This window comes from Aphelocoma coerulescens, chromosome 1 (genome assembly GCF_041296385.1).
Source record: "Aphelocoma coerulescens isolate FSJ_1873_10779 chromosome 1, UR_Acoe_1.0, whole genome shotgun sequence".
Taxonomy (NCBI): domain Eukaryota; kingdom Metazoa; phylum Chordata; class Aves; order Passeriformes; family Corvidae; genus Aphelocoma; species Aphelocoma coerulescens.
The window spans coordinates 115,846,421-115,862,500 of NC_091013.1; the positions used below are offsets into that span (position 1 = coordinate 115,846,421).

The following is a 16,080-nucleotide window of genomic DNA, read 5'->3' on the forward strand; positions in this document are numbered from 1 at the left end:
GGAACTGTGGCAGGACACAGAACTGACTTCATGGTGGGACAGCCTTTGAAAACAGGTAGCTGACAGACTCATCAGAATCTGCCTTGTCTCACTTAACTTTTCCTGAATCTGGTGCCTCAACACCCCCATCTTCTGCCTGGAGTCGTGAAAGATGACAGAAGCTACACCGCCAGTGGCACATTTGTTTGCTGTTCTTTTGTTCAGGACAGTGGTGGCTGGGAAACAAATGAGGACACACAGCTGAAGCTGGAATGGATATCCTTATGCTGCCAGGGAAGGAAGAGCATCAGGAAATGAAATGCAAATGCTACTGCTGGTTACTGAAATATGGCAAACCCCCACCCAAGGTGGTTTTTCCTGACTGTGACAGGAAAGATCAGTCTGAGGGTCTGGCTGTCACCAGTACTGTGTCACTCCCAGCACTGTTCAGCGGAGTCAGGTAAGGTGAGGCTCAGCAAATTTTTTAGGCAAAATCCAGTCAGTTTCTTTAAAGAGACAATACAAGACAAACAATTCCACCTTCATTTTAAAAGGTTAACCTTTATTTAAATGCGTGGAGATACTTCGTTATTTGTACTTAGAAAACATTTGCTCTCTAAACATTTAAATTTCCTCTTTTATTTTCTCAGAGGAAAAAAACATTAAAATTAGTGAAGCTAGGTCCCATGGGGATGGGTTTGTGCGTTGCTAGATTTGACCTGGGTTAAGCATCTCTTTACTGCAGCTGCTATTGCTGTTGTGCTTTTAGCTCCTGTTTATACCTATAGGAATAAAAAAGAAAGAGCACAGGCTAAGAATAGAATAGGACACAAGTTACAATAACAGTGTTTTCATAGCAGTCTGCTCAGCAAAAGAGGTTTAAAATTACAATGGACATGAGGGTAGAAACTCAGGATAGGATAGCTTAATTCGTGTAGGAAGTTCCAAAGTAGCCAAGTTTGCCACATTCCTGGCCAGTACTGAACCCAGAAAACTCCCAAAGTTTCCTTCAAGAAACAATTTTTAAGAAATGCTGCTCTGCTTAAGAATCCTCTGATCCAGCTGGAACTGACAAAATTTAATGCTGCTCTAGCTGGACTGAAAATATTTACAGCTTCACTCCAACTTAGCTGTAAAACTAACAATGTAGCAAAAATGTTCTGTAATGTTTAATGAATCGTTCAGCTCCTCTTGCCTGTTGCACTGACAGAGAGGCTGGCAGCATTTATAAATTCCAGGTTAATGCTTAGTTGTAGTGTGTACCCTTTGTAACACATACCTCCATATTCGGTAGAGCTGGGAGCCACCAGCACAGCCAACGAAGAAGTTCACAGCAAACAGACTCCAGTTTTTAGGAATAATAACTAGAGAGTACCGGGACCAAATAAGGCCTGTTGAATAAAATATCAAGTTTAAAGATACTTCAAAATAAATATTCAGATGCTTCTCTAAGTTTGGAGGCAGATTCATGGGCCAGTTGAAGTGAATAAATTTTACAACTTATGTTAGACAACTGCTTTGCTTGTAACTACCTTTTTTCAGTGAAAAGTGCCAGTGGGACACCTACAGGTATGTACTGCATTTTTCTAAAATAGCTACAGTAAGGTCAATAATAGTCTGAATATTAAACAAAGATCCTCTGTAGTCTACAGCAGCCTGGACCTTAATTCTCCAGCTCAGTTGCAGGGTAGTGGTATTTTGCTGTATATCCAGCTTGCTGCACTACATTGGAGGTTGTGCAAAACCTATTCAAAATGCACAGGACTGTATCAGATACCAAAATCAAATCTGGAGAACCCTTTCAGACAGGGAAAGCATTGGAAAAAGCTGCTCAGGGAAGTGGTGCAGCACCATGCCTGGAGATGTTCATAAGAAGTGTAGTTGTGTCACTTAGAGACACGTTTTAGGGGTGGACTTGGAAGTGCTGGGTTAGTGGTTGGACTCAATGATCTTAAAAGTCCTTTCCAATCTAAATGATTCTAGGATTACAGGATATTGTTTTTGCCAGTGCGAGAATTCTTGGCAGGCCAACAGTGTAGTAGTCCATGTGCCACTGCTTCCAATTTCTTGTAACACTTTAAAATTCTTTCCAGTTACGTTAGTGTCATTACCCTACCATTCTTAAACCCCTTAAAGTCTGTTCTAAAAAAGTCACCATATCCTGGACTGATTTCAAAATTACTTGATCTGAAGCAAAAGAGGTCTCTTACTGCAATGAGTGGTATCATGGTTACTTAAGGGATGACACTCATGTTCTAACTCGTAGCAACTTGTGCTGAACAATTCCAAACTAAGATACACATGTGGAAAACTGTTATATGATTATAGAACTCTTACTGATTTAATAACAAGTAGAGGTCTGTCCTAGAATTATCATCCAACAGCAACAGTGGCAGCTAGCATGTTAAAATTAAGGCTTTCTGTAGAAGTGGATTAGTACTGATGGAGGATTCTGAGATGGTGCTGTGTAAAACCATGGAGTAAGCGTGGCTTTACCTGTGGCCATCAGTACCGCAGACTGTGCTGTGCTGAGCTTTTCTGCTGGTCTGGCCATGTCAGCCAGTCCAGCACACACCAAACCCTGTAAAGAGAAATTCAGTGAGCACCAGTCTGGGACTCCTTTACGAGGGGAAGCTGCTTCACAGCTCAGTGCTTATCCTACTGCATTATGCAGGAGATGGGATGCATTATATGAGCAATTACAATTAGGCTCTGGGAGACACCATCCGCTTCCAGTCCCCTGTGGTAGGAAAAATAATGCAGTTATGGCAGCTACAACTGGGTGGCAATAAAATCCCAGGCATTAGCAGTTTTGTATTAATTCCAGGACAAGTTTAATTTAAACACAGCTGCTTAAGAAAGCAGCTGAAAAAAACCCACTCTGGTTTTCATGCGTAGCAAGTAGAGGCTTATCTACATAAGGGCCTTCTTCCCACATGTCAGGCAAAGATATTGCTGGTAAGGATGACCCCATATAGTCTTCACTCAGCTTCATCTGAGGGGGTAAAAGTGGTTTTTTTTAATATAATTTCAGTAATAGCAGAAAACTTGCAGGTGAATTGAGGAATAGCTTGGCTGATCTACTTGGCATTAGTAGCGAACACTCTTCTTGGTTTGTTTGTTGTGTTCCTGCCCTCTGCTGGAAATACAGTTTCATGTTCCTGTTACACCAGTTCACAAAAAAAAAAACCCTAACAAAACAAAACCCATAAGGAAGATAGTCCTAACACTTTTAATTCCGTGACTGCCACCCAAGATTCCTCTGGCACAGAAGAGCTGCCTGTGTCCTCAGGCTCGGGAGGGTGTTTCCAGGGAGAACCTCTGAGGAAGGAGAAGGTTAACCATAGTTCCTGCAGCTCCAGCCCAGACAACTGACGAAAGAAACCAAGCTGTAGCTTAGAGCACAGTGTGTTGCCTGTGGCCTATGAAACGCTGGGGTTCACAGTGGCAAAGATACAAAGCAGCTGGCAATGGCAAGAGCAGGTTACATCCTTGCTCCTTATCAAACAGGGAGATCCAACCCTCGTGGGTTTAAAGGTCACTTATGTACCAATGCAACACCTCGGAGGAGCACAGTGAATTAGGAGGAGGCATTTGCATCACCTGGGCACAAACACAGCCCAGGGCTGTAGCCAAGAGGGAAGCAGAACCTCACAGGAGGCAGAGCACGACTGACAGACACAATGGCAGCTGCCTTTGTCTTTCATATCAAGATTAGCTTGCACTCTGGCATGCTTTAGCCTGCCTTCAAGCTATGAGGGTTAGGAATTGGCTTCTTTAAGATATTTCTCAAATTCCTCAATCTCAGAAGAAATAAGTGCTTTAAAAGTTTTGCATCATGCCAGCTCATGCCTACCTTGAGCAACAGCTGGTGTTTCACAAGAGAAAGCCTTGGTGAAACTCAGTGAAAAGCATAATTTTTCCACAAAGCATTTTCTCCATGTTGTATCCCTTGCATGTTGTGCTATCTGTTATTAAGGCTAATTTTGTTCCTCCCCTTATATTAAAAATTAGAGCCTTGGTATTAATCTTTCTTCAGGCTCAGGTGTCTGCTGGGAAACTCTTGCTTGCTCAATGCATTGCTCAGATTGCCTTGGGCTTGATACCCAAACACCAGCTGGCATCTTGTACTTACCCATTTCATAATTGGTGCCCAGAAAAACACTGTTTTGGGACCTGAGGGAGGAGGGGAGAAAAGAAGTTAAATTATTCAGGAAGATGTGGCTGTTTTAATACCCACAGTAAGTTTAAGTTGGTTTATTTTGCGGGTTTTTTCAATAATGAATTGTGTCTATTAGCAGTTTCTACTGCTGTACAAGCTCTAGCACCTAATATTCATAATTCATCAACCTTCAGTTGTGTAATCACTCCACACATTTCTGCAACAGCTGGGTAGGATTTTGTATGTTCATGTTTAAGCAACTGGGGACACCAGAGCAGGCAAAATGCATTTATCATTAAAAGAGTTAGGAGAAGGCCTAGGAATAGGAGGGAAGACACCCCAAAAATCCACCAGTAGGCAAAGGAGGATAATGGGGGAAGAGGATGAAATCTCCAGAAGGAAGGGAGAAAAATCCAATGGAATGGGACCTGGGGAAAAAGAAGTCTCTTACAAATACATATAACTTTCAGTAGTGCTAAAATAGCAACTGGTTGGTTAAAACAAGGCCATATAAAACCACACCTACAACCATGCCAGAAATCATTAATCTGGGACTTCTGCTCCAAGTCTTAAACGAGAGACCACGATCCAAAGTACCAAACTCCCTGGGAGACAGTCAGGACACTTCCAATTTTATAAAAAAACATTAATGTTTAGGTCACTGCTCAGCACTCTGATAACATGCAAGATGAAGCCAAGTTTTCACTGTAATATATTACATAGGAGTAACCACCAGGACTTTCTTAGGTTGCTTGCTTTTTATGAGAGCTATTTCTTCACTAACAATTCAGCCTTAAAAAGACCTGGCACTAACTACTTGTACTTCCAGTTTTAACTACCCTCAAGTTGAAAACTACGACTTGGGAAACAAAAACTGGCTTGGCAGCCTTGCATAAAGCGCTATTTAACCCATCCTGCTTGTAATCAAGTTTCAAACTGCATTTAATAACTACAAGCACATTACTTTTTGTCTAATATTGTTGAATATTAGATAACAGCAGCTTAATATTCATCCTTTAAAGATGCAGACTTCAGCTGCTGTTCTCTTAGGCACTTTCTTGCTATGTCAGTATCAGGCTGCAAATACAGCTAGTTATAAATAAATCAGTCTTACAGAGTAGATTTAATTACTAACATTTATCTTATTCTAAAACACAAATTCAAATTTGGAGTACTAGAGGATGTGGGGTGAGTATAAATTATTAAACTGACATTCCCTAAACAGCTAGTAGAGTTTTCAAGAAGATTGACATTAATTTTTATTAAGAGAAAACTCAACTATTTCGAACTGCTGACTGCAGAACTAAGAAACAATTGGAGACGGGGAAGGTACCCAGCCAAGCCTGTAATTAGGTAAGACTGTCAAACACCTCTCCTGGAGGCACTCCAGCAAGCACCCAGCCAGGGTGAGCTCTTCCCAGCTCCTGATATCCAGAATTTTTCAAGGATGAACTTGACAGCAGCACACGAGAGCAGGGGGACACCAGAGGCTAATTTGGATATCACATGTGTGATCAATTCATAGAATTTATGACTTCTATTAAATATAAGAAGTCTTTGTGCTGAAAACTTGAGTTTAGGCAGGCAAAGTGAACCAGAGAGGCCAAAGGGGAGGGAGTACAAGCTTAGCTCACGCTTTCCCATGGCAGCCTGGAGAGTTGGTGTGCCAGGCCCTCCACTGTCCTCCAGCAATGCCAGCCAAAGGAACAGTTTTTAGCAGGCATCAATTATTTTGCTGGAAGCTTTCTTTATGCCAGAAAAGAAAGCATGCTCCTCATGCCTCACAAGGGATTTCTAATTTCATGGCAGTGACACTTATAATCCTGAATTAGACTAGAGATTTAGATGTCACTGGAGATAAAAGAGAGCCTTTCATTTGTAACCCACTTTTTTTTCTGCAGTCAGAGTGATGTCTGTTGCATAACTTTCTCACAGACACACTTTCAAGACATTCAAAGCTAAAATAGAAGTTGCAGGGGTTCAGTTTCTATACTTGCTTGTGCTGTGGCTTTTCTCACACCATCAGTATGGATTATGACAGATAGATGTGTGTGTATATATATATAACATATATATATACAGAATCCCTAAAAATGGATTTATTAATTACAACATTATGGTGATGACCAAAAGTGGCCCACAGGCAGTTTTGTGAAGTGAAAAGCACTGCAAGAGAACCTCCAAAACCTCATCCAATTACTACTAGAGCTCCGGTGAAGAAGGAACAGTGATGTTCCCAGTACTTGCTGTGCCTTGTATCCAATAAAAGCATCTGGAAGCTGCCACATTTCACACCAGTGGAATGTGTCTCTCAGTGTTGGACATATTGTCTCTTTATATATAAAAACAATACATTAATGCTAAATATATTGGTCTAGTGAATTCAGTACAAATCAAACACTTTGAGAACTGCAGTTTTCACGCTGTGATTTCTTTAGAGCAACGATTTTCCTTCCAAGACAGGGCCATTTGTAAGAGGACAGAGCAACTGACTGCAAACCAAAGTCCATTTTCACAGTGCCTATCCTGGGTAGGTGAAGAGTCAAGGATGCCTGTGACACTGACACAAAACAGTGGGGACAGAGCCTATGGAATGCCAGGATTTTATCGGGCACTCGTTTTAACAACCGACGCCATTTGTTTACATGACAAACACCACGTAAATGGCACTGAAGGAGATCATTTTACAAGAGGTTTCTCCCTAATAACACAAACCCCCACGTTTGGTCACGGAAAGGTAAACTGTAGGTCAGGTGAGGGGAGCTCAGTCCAGGCAAATTCTCTACCCACAGGATCCCTCCAGCGAATTCACCAAGGGCACGAGCTGCCTTTGGTAGAATCGTGGGATTCAGTACAAGAGAAATAAAGCCAAAGGCTGCCTGACTTGGCCAGCGCACATTTCAAGATCAGAAACCCTGGCAGCGCCCTCCGCCATCCCTGGAAGTGTCCAAGGCCAGGCTGGATGGGGATCTGAGTAACTTGGTCTGGTGGAAGGCGCCCCTGCCCGTGGCAGGGGTCGGAACAGGATAATCTTTAATATCCCTTCCAACCCGAACCATTCCATCATTCTGTGATTTTTCCACCACATCCTCTTGAAAGAAGCGGCTGCCGAGGCCTCCAGGCCCCTTTAGACCCATCACATCCCCTGGGCCGGGCTCTGGCAGCCCACCCGATCCCTGGATCCCCCCGCGGTACCGTGACAGCGACACCAGCGCATCCATCCCGGCTGGAACCACCCGCGCCGTGCCTGATTATCTTATTCTCCCTTCACAAAAAACAGTAAGTTCCCTGTTAAGGAGCAGGACTCCGCTCCGGGGCCGCTTTCCCGTGACAGAACCACCCTAACCGCATTACTGCAGCCCCGATCCCCCTGCCCTCCCCGCGGGCCCAACCGGGGGCCAAGGTGACCCCCGTCCGTTACCCGCTGGGTGGTTGTAGAAAGGCCGGAACCGCGGCGGCAGCATAAGCTCGATGCGGTCGAGCATGCGGTGGTAGGAGGCGCGGAGCCCCGCGATGGAGGCCGCCATGGCGAGGGATGGGGCGAGCGGGGGTCGAGCGGGGACCGAGGGGGAGCCGCGCTCCGTCCGCCCGTCCTTCCTCCGCCCAGGCCCCGCCCACCGGCCGGGCCGCACGCTGATTGGTCAGTGCCGCAAGGGGCGGGGCGAAGGGAGCCCTGCGCGCGGCGCTATTGGCTGCGCGCGCTGGCCCCGCCCCCTGAGGAGAGCTGGCGAGCCCGCCGCCCTCGGGAAGGGCACGGGCGCCCGGCTCAGAGATGGCCGCCGTCGCTTCGCTCTGCCCCCAAGATGGCCGCCGCGGGGAACCGTGTGCTGCGACGAACGGGCCCAAACCCAAGATGGCCACCTTGCGGCTTCACACCGCTTCACTGGAGGGGGCCGGTTTGTCCCCGGCGGAGCCCAGCGCGCTGGCGTCACCCGTCGCGCCCACGACGCGCCTTCCCCTCAGTCGGGGCGGGGCGACGTCACCGGCTCGCGCGAGACGCCCGTTAGTCTCGGGCCCCCGCGGCCCCCTCCCTCCCGGTGGGCGTGGCCCTCGCGGCCGGGGCGGGCGTGGCCCCGCGCGCGGTGGGCGTGGCCCGGACCCGCCGCGCCTCTGGCTCGCGGTCGGTGCCTCGGCGCGAGGCGGGCGCGGGGCGCGCGCGCGGGGCCCGCTCGGCGGTTCCCATGGTGATCGCGCGCGCCCGGCCGGTCCCGGCGCATCCCCCCCGCTCCGCGCGCGCCCTTCCCGCCCGCGCGGGGCCATGTCCCGCGGGCGCTGCCCACACCTGCTCTGGGACGTGCGGAAGCGGAGCCTGGGGCTGGAGGAGCCCGGATTGCTGCGCAGGCACTACCTCGGTAAGGACGGGGGATGTGGGAGGGTGCTGCGGACGGGGTCCGGCCGTCTTTGGCTCCCCACCAAGTGAGGAGGGGGGCCGGAGCCCCTTCCAGGCGCCGCCGCTCCCCCGCTCGGCCGCGCTGTCCCACAGCTCCGAAGTTTCCTGTGCCCCGCGTGGGGCGGTGACACCTTCCCCAAATCCGCCCCCCGGCCCTCCGCGCCCTCGGGGGTGGTCCAGGACACCCCCGCCCCATCCCTTCGCGCTCCCGGGGCGCTCCAGGGCTCCCCCGCTCCTGCCCCATCCGTCCGCGCTCCCGGGGTGGTCCGGGGCCCGCCAGGACCCCCCGGTCCCTCGGTGCGCGGCTCCGCTCGCCCGGCCCCCTTGTTTCCCGAAGGAACTGTTGCACGCCGAGATCCAGCCGGGAAGTTGGGCGGCGGCTCGAAATAGCGCCGGTGTCGGCGTTCCGTGCCCGGGGCCGGGCAGCGTCCGGATCTACCGGCGCTGAGCTGCCGGAGGCCGGGAACAAAGCACGTAAACGCCCCCGGGATCATGGCGCGGCCGCTGTCCGGGCGCCCTCGAGGTGTTCCCGGGGCTCCGGGAGAAGCCGAGCCGCTGGAACGCGCTCGGTGCGGGCCGATCCGGCCGCCCTTTGTGTCCCCAAGTGCTCCGCGGCCACCGCGGGATCCCCGCAGGCGCCCCAGCCCTGGGCTGCCCTCGCCTCCACACGCAGGGCAGGTATTTTCACTTTCCAAGTTAAAGCCAGCGCCACTTTTAGTTTCCGAGGCCGCGGGGAGGTTTCTGTGGCGTGAAGGAACTATTGATATTCTTTGTCATGGCGCAGGTTCTGCAAAAAGTGTTATCAGAAAAATGTTTAAAAAACCAGTATTTATTCACGTGTTTTTGGAGGTGTGGCGATCCATCGTAGTGGCACTGTGGATTTGGGGGGGTGGCTCTCCAGGGTAGATGGCTTCGTGGGTCGGGAACGCGTTCTTTTGTGTTCGTGTGGCAAAACAATTCCTGCCTTGGAGTGGAAACCTCGAGTACTCGAGATGGAGCTTGATTTACAGCATTGTAAAACGAGTGTCGTTCTGTGCCTCCCAGGCTTTCCCGGCTGTGCTCGGTGGGAATGGTTTGTCGTTTGTTTTTTTCCTGGTGGAATTTAAGGTGGGATATCACATTACCGAGCCTAACTCAGGAGTTTTCTGTCTATAGTCCCTGAGCACTCAGTAATCTACAAAAGGTTAATCGAGGAAATCAGGTTATTGCTGTAGGTTTCTACCGATTACAGAGAGGGGTGTGTGCGTGTGCAGCACACAAGTCCCCTGGAAAGAAATTTTGAGTCCTAAAATTTAAAAAAAAGCTTAAGAACTAACTATGTACCTGCTTTTGATTTTGGTTATGTCTCAAGCTGTGCTTGGCCAAGCCTTAGCTGAGGATTGTTCTAACTTTTAGTGATCAATCCTTCTGACTGGATTTATTTTTTTTCTTTTTGTCTGCTCCGGTTGGAGCAGAAAAACTCAATGTTAAAATTGGGACTGTAGTGTGGAGGTTCCGTTTTTTGAAGAAGAAGAAGAAGATCTTTTTTGTTTTCTTTCTTCTCCTGCTTTTACATGGTTGTGTCTCTGATAGTTAAAGTACTAAGATTTGAACAGTGGAAATCATCTTCCCAGACTTACCAAGATGTCTTTTCTGGATGATGCTCCAAATAAAATGCACATAACTTTAGTTAAAAACAAAACCCCTCGGGTGCCTTGGTTAAGGTCTCATATTTACTGTTTTAGCTTTAAGCTAAACAAGTTCAGTTGCTTTAGAGCCTGGAAAAAATAGGAACTGGGGAGAGCCTTCTCACTGAATTGATGTTGAGATCTGCATTGGTGGTGGCAAGAGATGCTCAGTCCTTACTGACTCCTGCTTTTCACCAAGGGGTTGGTACAGGATGTGCTTGTCTTGTGGAACCACTGCACTTTTACCCCAGATGGCGTTTATGGCCTCAATAAACCCACTAATTTGACTGCTAGTCAGGTGTGGTTGCTCGTGTGCAGATTTCCCAGACAAGAGGCCTGTTGTTGTGCCTTTTTGTGTGCAGTGTAGGTGTGGGTCTTTTTCAGGCTTCAGCAGCTCTGTGTAGGAGCTTTGTTCTCTGGCCCACTGGTCAAGACTGCAGTGGTCAGGTGGGTGCCACTGGTTGTTGGTCACTGCTGATCTGGTCTGCATGGGAAGTAAGTCTTCTTCCTATTTATATATTTTTTTAGTAGTGTTTTAGCAGTCTGGCAGACAGAACAAATGCAGATCAGGCATTTCATTGTAACTTAGGAATAGCATTGGGAGACTCAAGGCATCGTCCATGTGCATTTTTTGCTTTTTGTTTGTCTGGTGTTTTTGTTTGGGGGGATTTTTGTAAATTTGTCAAAACAATTCTGGATACTGGTACAAAATGAAGTAGTTTATATATCTCTTCATTGCCTGTTGCTCTTCTGCAGCCACAAATCAAAGGCAAAGTGTTATAGCAAGTCCACGACCAACAATGCAGTTGGGAGGAAGGTGTGTCTGTGTGGATGGTACTTGCATACTCAACCCTTCATTGGGATGGTTGTATTGTGCTACAGTGTAAAATGTCAGAAATATTGACAATGACCCTGTTTTGAAGGAAGACAGCTGAGAACTAATTGCTGTTTCCTATTTACTCGGTGTTTTAGTTTCATGTGAACTGGCAATCAAGTGGCACTCTATAAATAGCCTCTCTCAGCTTCTGAAAACAGCTGCTCTAGGAAGGATCTGTGTAATGTACCTTTCCATGCAGATAGCTCACCCCTGGAATTCATGGCCTTGCAAAAACTCTGTCTGATTTTGATTTTGTAAGATCCCTAAATAATTGCTCTGAAGCCCAGTCAGTTGTGGACAGAGTTACAGAGAAACAGCTCGTGGAGATGGGGCCGTATGTGCGTCCCTGGGATGTGTCCTTCAGATGTTATCCTTTGGTGAGAGCTCCTGCTGTGATGAGGGAGGGAAGGTGTGGGTCTCAGCAATGTATCTGTTAGCTACGTTTCCTTCGCCATTTGTAAGCTAATTAGTCTCAATTTCAGGCAGCGCTTGTATTTGAAGTCTCCAGAGGAAGCCAGGCCTGGGGGAGGCTGTCAGTAACTCTCTTCTCTTTGATTCAGTTTAGGCATCCTCTTAGCCCGGTGCTGGTGGGAGGAGCCCTGCTGCTGGATCACAGGTGGAAATTGAGCTTCAGACTGCTTTCAGTAGCACATCGCGGTGCTTTTACCCTGAAAAACATTGGTGCAAGCTGTGGTATCCACGTTAAATTCTGCTTTGAAGCTGGCAAGTCTAATTACTCAGGATACTTTCGCAAGAATCTCCAAATCTTGCAATTTTGTATCATTGTGGCAGTGTTTCAGGGGCTAGTGAAGAAACCTGTTCTGAGGGCAGGTAAAGTGTTCTGTGCCAGCACAATAAAGGCCTCTGTGTGGATTAAATATAGTGTATAATGATTTGACTAGAGAAATGGCAGCATGGGTTTCTCCCTTTCAAGAAAAAGGGGATCCATAATTCCTCTGAATTATTTAATGTGATGGGTTTATTTGCTTTTCTGTGAAGGGTCCTGCTGCTGAGAATGGCTCTGTTTAGACAGGACAAAGAATGAAGACTTTTCCTTTTTTTTCTACTTTTATTTGTTTGTTTTGGGGTTTTTGTTTGGTTGGTTTATTTTTGCTGTCTGACATAGCAGGTTATCCTGAGAAAGTCTCTCTAGTCTAAAAGGAGAGGAACTGATACTGTATTTTAGTTCAGAGTGGTTGTTGGAAGCTGTGGTGCTTGATGCAATGGAAGAAAATATCAAAATAATCAGTTGTCCCCAATCTCTGATATCCTCATGCAGATACCGTTTTCTGAAGTCTTCTTTCCTTGTCATATGAAATTTTTAAACTTACCAGGTATGTTAGAGATAGCACTGTGATGCTTTTCTGTGAGCTTTCACTCCCCCTTCTTTAAAGATTGTTCTATATCTTACTAAGTTTTTATCATCCTGGGTTTTGAGATTTGGGGAAAGTCTGAAATCTTTAAAAAATTCTCTGTAAGGAAACCACTGATTAAGCTCATTGTGACCAAATTTTTTAAAGCTTCAACAGTTCTTACTACAAAGAGATCTGTGAATATTTGTGTGTAGGGAGAACCTACTAAACTACTTAGGTTTCAATGGTTCCCCTTCTTTATTTATAGGGATGAACCACAGTAACCCCAGAACTAACTAGTTTTGAAGTTAGTTGATTGCCCTGCTCATGAGTAGGGTTGAAAAACAGGCAAGAGTAGCTATTATAACTGACTTGTTTTGATATTGACTGCCTTCCATTCATATCAGTTTATAAAACTAGTAGTGGCTGGTTGAATGAAGATAGAATTGGGTGGTGCTGTTGAACATTTGGTACTTCCTAAAATACATTGCCCTGAGTGCAAGAGTGAAATTAAAATACTTCCTTAAAATACTGTAAACTTTCATTCTCTCTTTTGCTTTTCTTGGGCAAACAAACCAACCAAACCCAGCAGAATAAAAACTAGAATGCTGGGGAGAACAACCAAAAAGAGAGGCGTTATTTTGCCCGGTTCTGCTTCAGCTATATTTTAACACGTGGTATCTTGGTCCTTGAAAATAATGTGGAGTAAGAAGGGTCAGACAGCTTTAAGATGATCAGCTTTGTAGCTGGTGCTCCTGCAAACTTGGAGATGGTCAGAGTATTTAATCAACCTTTCTTCTTAAATTCTTTGCATAATATTTTTGATGTTTAGTTTTTTTTCAGGTACACTGTTAAATTTCATGTCCTAAACCTCTGGAATTAATTATCTTTTCCATCATGAGATAAAAACACTCATCCGTTGCGGCTAAACTCCAGAATTGGTAGAGGTGTTTTGTGTTATTTTTTCTTCAAGTCTAGCAGATTAACTGCTGTTGGAAAAAGAAGCATTATAAATGTGCCTGATGGTCTGATTCTGAGAACACAGTTCTGTAGTGATATATTCTATCACACACCAAATACTTCGTGAAACTGGACTAACTGAAGGTTTTAGAAAGATGTAAGTGAACTCCCTGGATTTTTTTCATTAGAGATGTTTTCTGAATAATAGGAATAGGCAGAGGCAGAAATGAAGTTCACGGTGTAATGAATGAGTTGGAGGAAAGTACATCTGTGGAACAGTTTTTATATGCTCAATCTAATATTGGAAGGAGGCAGGAAGCATGAGGAAGGCAGGAAATTTGGTGTAGTCATTGGATTTTCACTGGTGCTATAGAAAAGTTTCAGATGCTTAAGAACATTGCAGAAAAGGGATGTAACTTTTTAATTGAAAAAAACACGAGAGAGGACAGTGATCAGGTATTGCCTTAAACTGGATATCTTTGGAGTTTTTTCCCCTTTTTAATAAAAGCAAGGCTTAGTGACTACAGTCCTTAAAAAAATTACAGATGGGCAGTTGAAAGAACAATGTGGCATCAAGACCTGTTGATAACAAATTGAATTTGGAGTTTAATAAAGAGACTGTGTCTGAAATGAATTCCCTGATACTATCTCATTTAAACTGGTACCAAGGAACAGAAAGACACTGTATGTATGTCTAAAACAGCTTGTAGGAAAAAATGTTAGGAGTGATCCTAGCATACAAGATTAATGATTTTTATTTTTCTTCCTACTTTGAAGTAAATCAGCTCAGATTATAAAGACACCCATTTTAAAGCCTTTAATGTTGGTAAAGGATAATAAAAGCACAGTGTAACAGAATCATCTGGACAAAACAACAAATAAAAAATGCTGGCTGTTTATAATTTGGTACATAGCAGAAAACCAGAAAGAGATGTGAGCTGGGAGGCAGGATTAAGGTTAGATGAGTATTTCTGTGGCCTGAGATCTCAATGCTTAGTTTTAATTTCAGTCTAATCAGCCTTCTATTATCTTTGGGCTTATTTCAGTCGTAGACTAACTGAGCTATGGGAGTGGGGGACAGCAGCCACTTGGACCTGCACGTGGTACAGCCATGTAGCTGCACCACTAATTTAGGTAAATTTGATAGCTTGTTTAGTTGTTATCTTAGAAATCTTTGCTTGTAGTTAATATCGTTGACCTTTTTTCAGTTACATCTTCCTGTGTGTTTTGTGGTCTAATTGTTACGGTTTATGTTACTGCTTCTTTCTCCTCAGTGTTGTCCCATTTGGTTTCCATTCAGTGATAAGGTGGTGATGATTATTTTTGTGTATTTTCTTAAAAAAAAAAAAATACATACAGGGTCTGGGATTACTTGGTGCCTTCTGTCACTCTGTCCTGAAATAAGAGAATGATTTCCAATGTTTGTTTTTAGGATGCTGGGGATTGATAGTAACACAGCTTCCGTTTTTTTATGTACTAAAACCAGTTTGTGTAAAACTGTGGACCCTTATGGATCACAGTATTATGTTCTTTGGTGGGATTACTCTGCAGAAACCTGCTTTTTGGGTTTTGGTTTTTCTTTTTTTTTTTTTTTTTATACTACTGCCTGGATCAGAACTTATCAATGAACCTACTTACTGAGTTTTGGTGTTTTAATTTTCTAAACCACCAACTTTTTTGCTGCCGTTGTATTTTGACATATGAATTAAAATGGAAGGTGGATTTCTGGCATTATATTTGCCCAGCAAGAAATGATGAAAAGTTGGTATAACTGTTTTAGATTGTTGATATTCTGTCCTTCAGAAATTCAAGAGGCCTTTTAATGTATCTGCAGTTTTGTCAGCATTTCTTGAAATGGGCTGAACTATGCAGATGTACTTTTGGATTTTAAGGGATTAACCTTACGTGTAATGTCTCTGATTAACAGAATATTAATTGTGTGTTAATGGCTCCCAGGAAATATGAGTGCATGTAAGTGGGTTGCAGTCCCAAGGCTTTGCACGTATTATAATACTTGAATTATACTCAGTCTTAGGATGCAAATGTATTTGCTTTGTATCCTTTGGAGCCTCAGTGTTCTCCTGCAGACAGCTGGAAACTGCAGACATTTGTGTGCACTTCTAATGTATTTTCATATTTGATTGCAATATTTCATTGAATTTACATTGTGTGCTTTTAAAGACTTTACAGGGAATGTGTTTGCTTTGTAAAAAATGCCTGTGCCTTGATACTGAGTGTTTCAGACAGCTTCGTAGTTAAGTTGTACCTTGATCTTCTAATAATGAGCTTTGGATACATGAAAGCTGTCTCTTGCTGCAAAAACAAGTCGTGTACAGCATGTACTGGATTTGTATTTCAGGATGAGGTGGTGATGTGAGAGATCCTTTAGATCTCTTTATTTATTTATTTTAATTTTTTTTCTCCCTGTAGCTTTCTTCCACTTGGATTGCTTCCATTAACTGCATTAGGGCAGATCATTAAACCTGTCTGTGTTCAGTCACTTCCAAGATGTTGCACTGCAACTCTGTGAGTTCTTGTGACTTTGCATGTGATTCTTGATCTTCTATCCTTGAGTGTCCCCAAAATAGTCCAGTGGGATACAACTGATCATGTATCAAGAACCTGTTGACACTTGAGACCGGTCCTGTGCTGGCAGTAAGGAAAAGGATCAGTTCAGATACGAACTATGCCAG

The 16,080-nt window shown here is 44.9% G+C and overlaps 2 protein-coding genes across 8 annotated transcripts in view; one reads left to right on the forward strand and one right to left on the reverse strand.

The window, feature by feature from the left end:
* Positions 1-520: 520 nt before the first annotated feature.
* Positions 521-7,764, reverse strand: MPC2 (mitochondrial pyruvate carrier 2). The gene is made up of 5 exons (XM_069025428.1): positions 7,563-7,764; positions 4,115-4,155; positions 2,476-2,560; positions 1,259-1,370; positions 521-761 (listed from the first exon to the last, which is right to left on the reverse strand). Exons 1-5 carry the CDS (start codon positions 7,666-7,668, stop codon positions 728-730), a joined length of 378 nt encoding a protein of 125 aa, XP_068881529.1. The 5' UTR covers positions 7,669-7,764; the 3' UTR covers positions 521-727.
* Positions 7,765-8,247: 483 nt separating this feature from the next.
* Positions 8,248-16,080, forward strand: part of DCAF6 (DDB1 and CUL4 associated factor 6) — a 78,005-nt gene continuing 70,172 nt past the window's right edge. For 3 of the 7 annotated variants that reach the window (XM_069025496.1, XM_069025460.1, XM_069025480.1), the window contains exon 1: positions 8,318-8,493. In XM_069025496.1, the coding sequence (XP_068881597.1) occupies positions 8,400-8,493 (94 nt within the window). In that variant the 5' untranslated portion in view covers positions 8,318-8,399. Of the gene's footprint in view, positions 8,494-16,080 lie in introns of all 7 variants that reach the window. The other 4 variants (XM_069025454.1, XM_069025443.1, XM_069025470.1 and 1 more) reach the window with 4 other exon arrangements.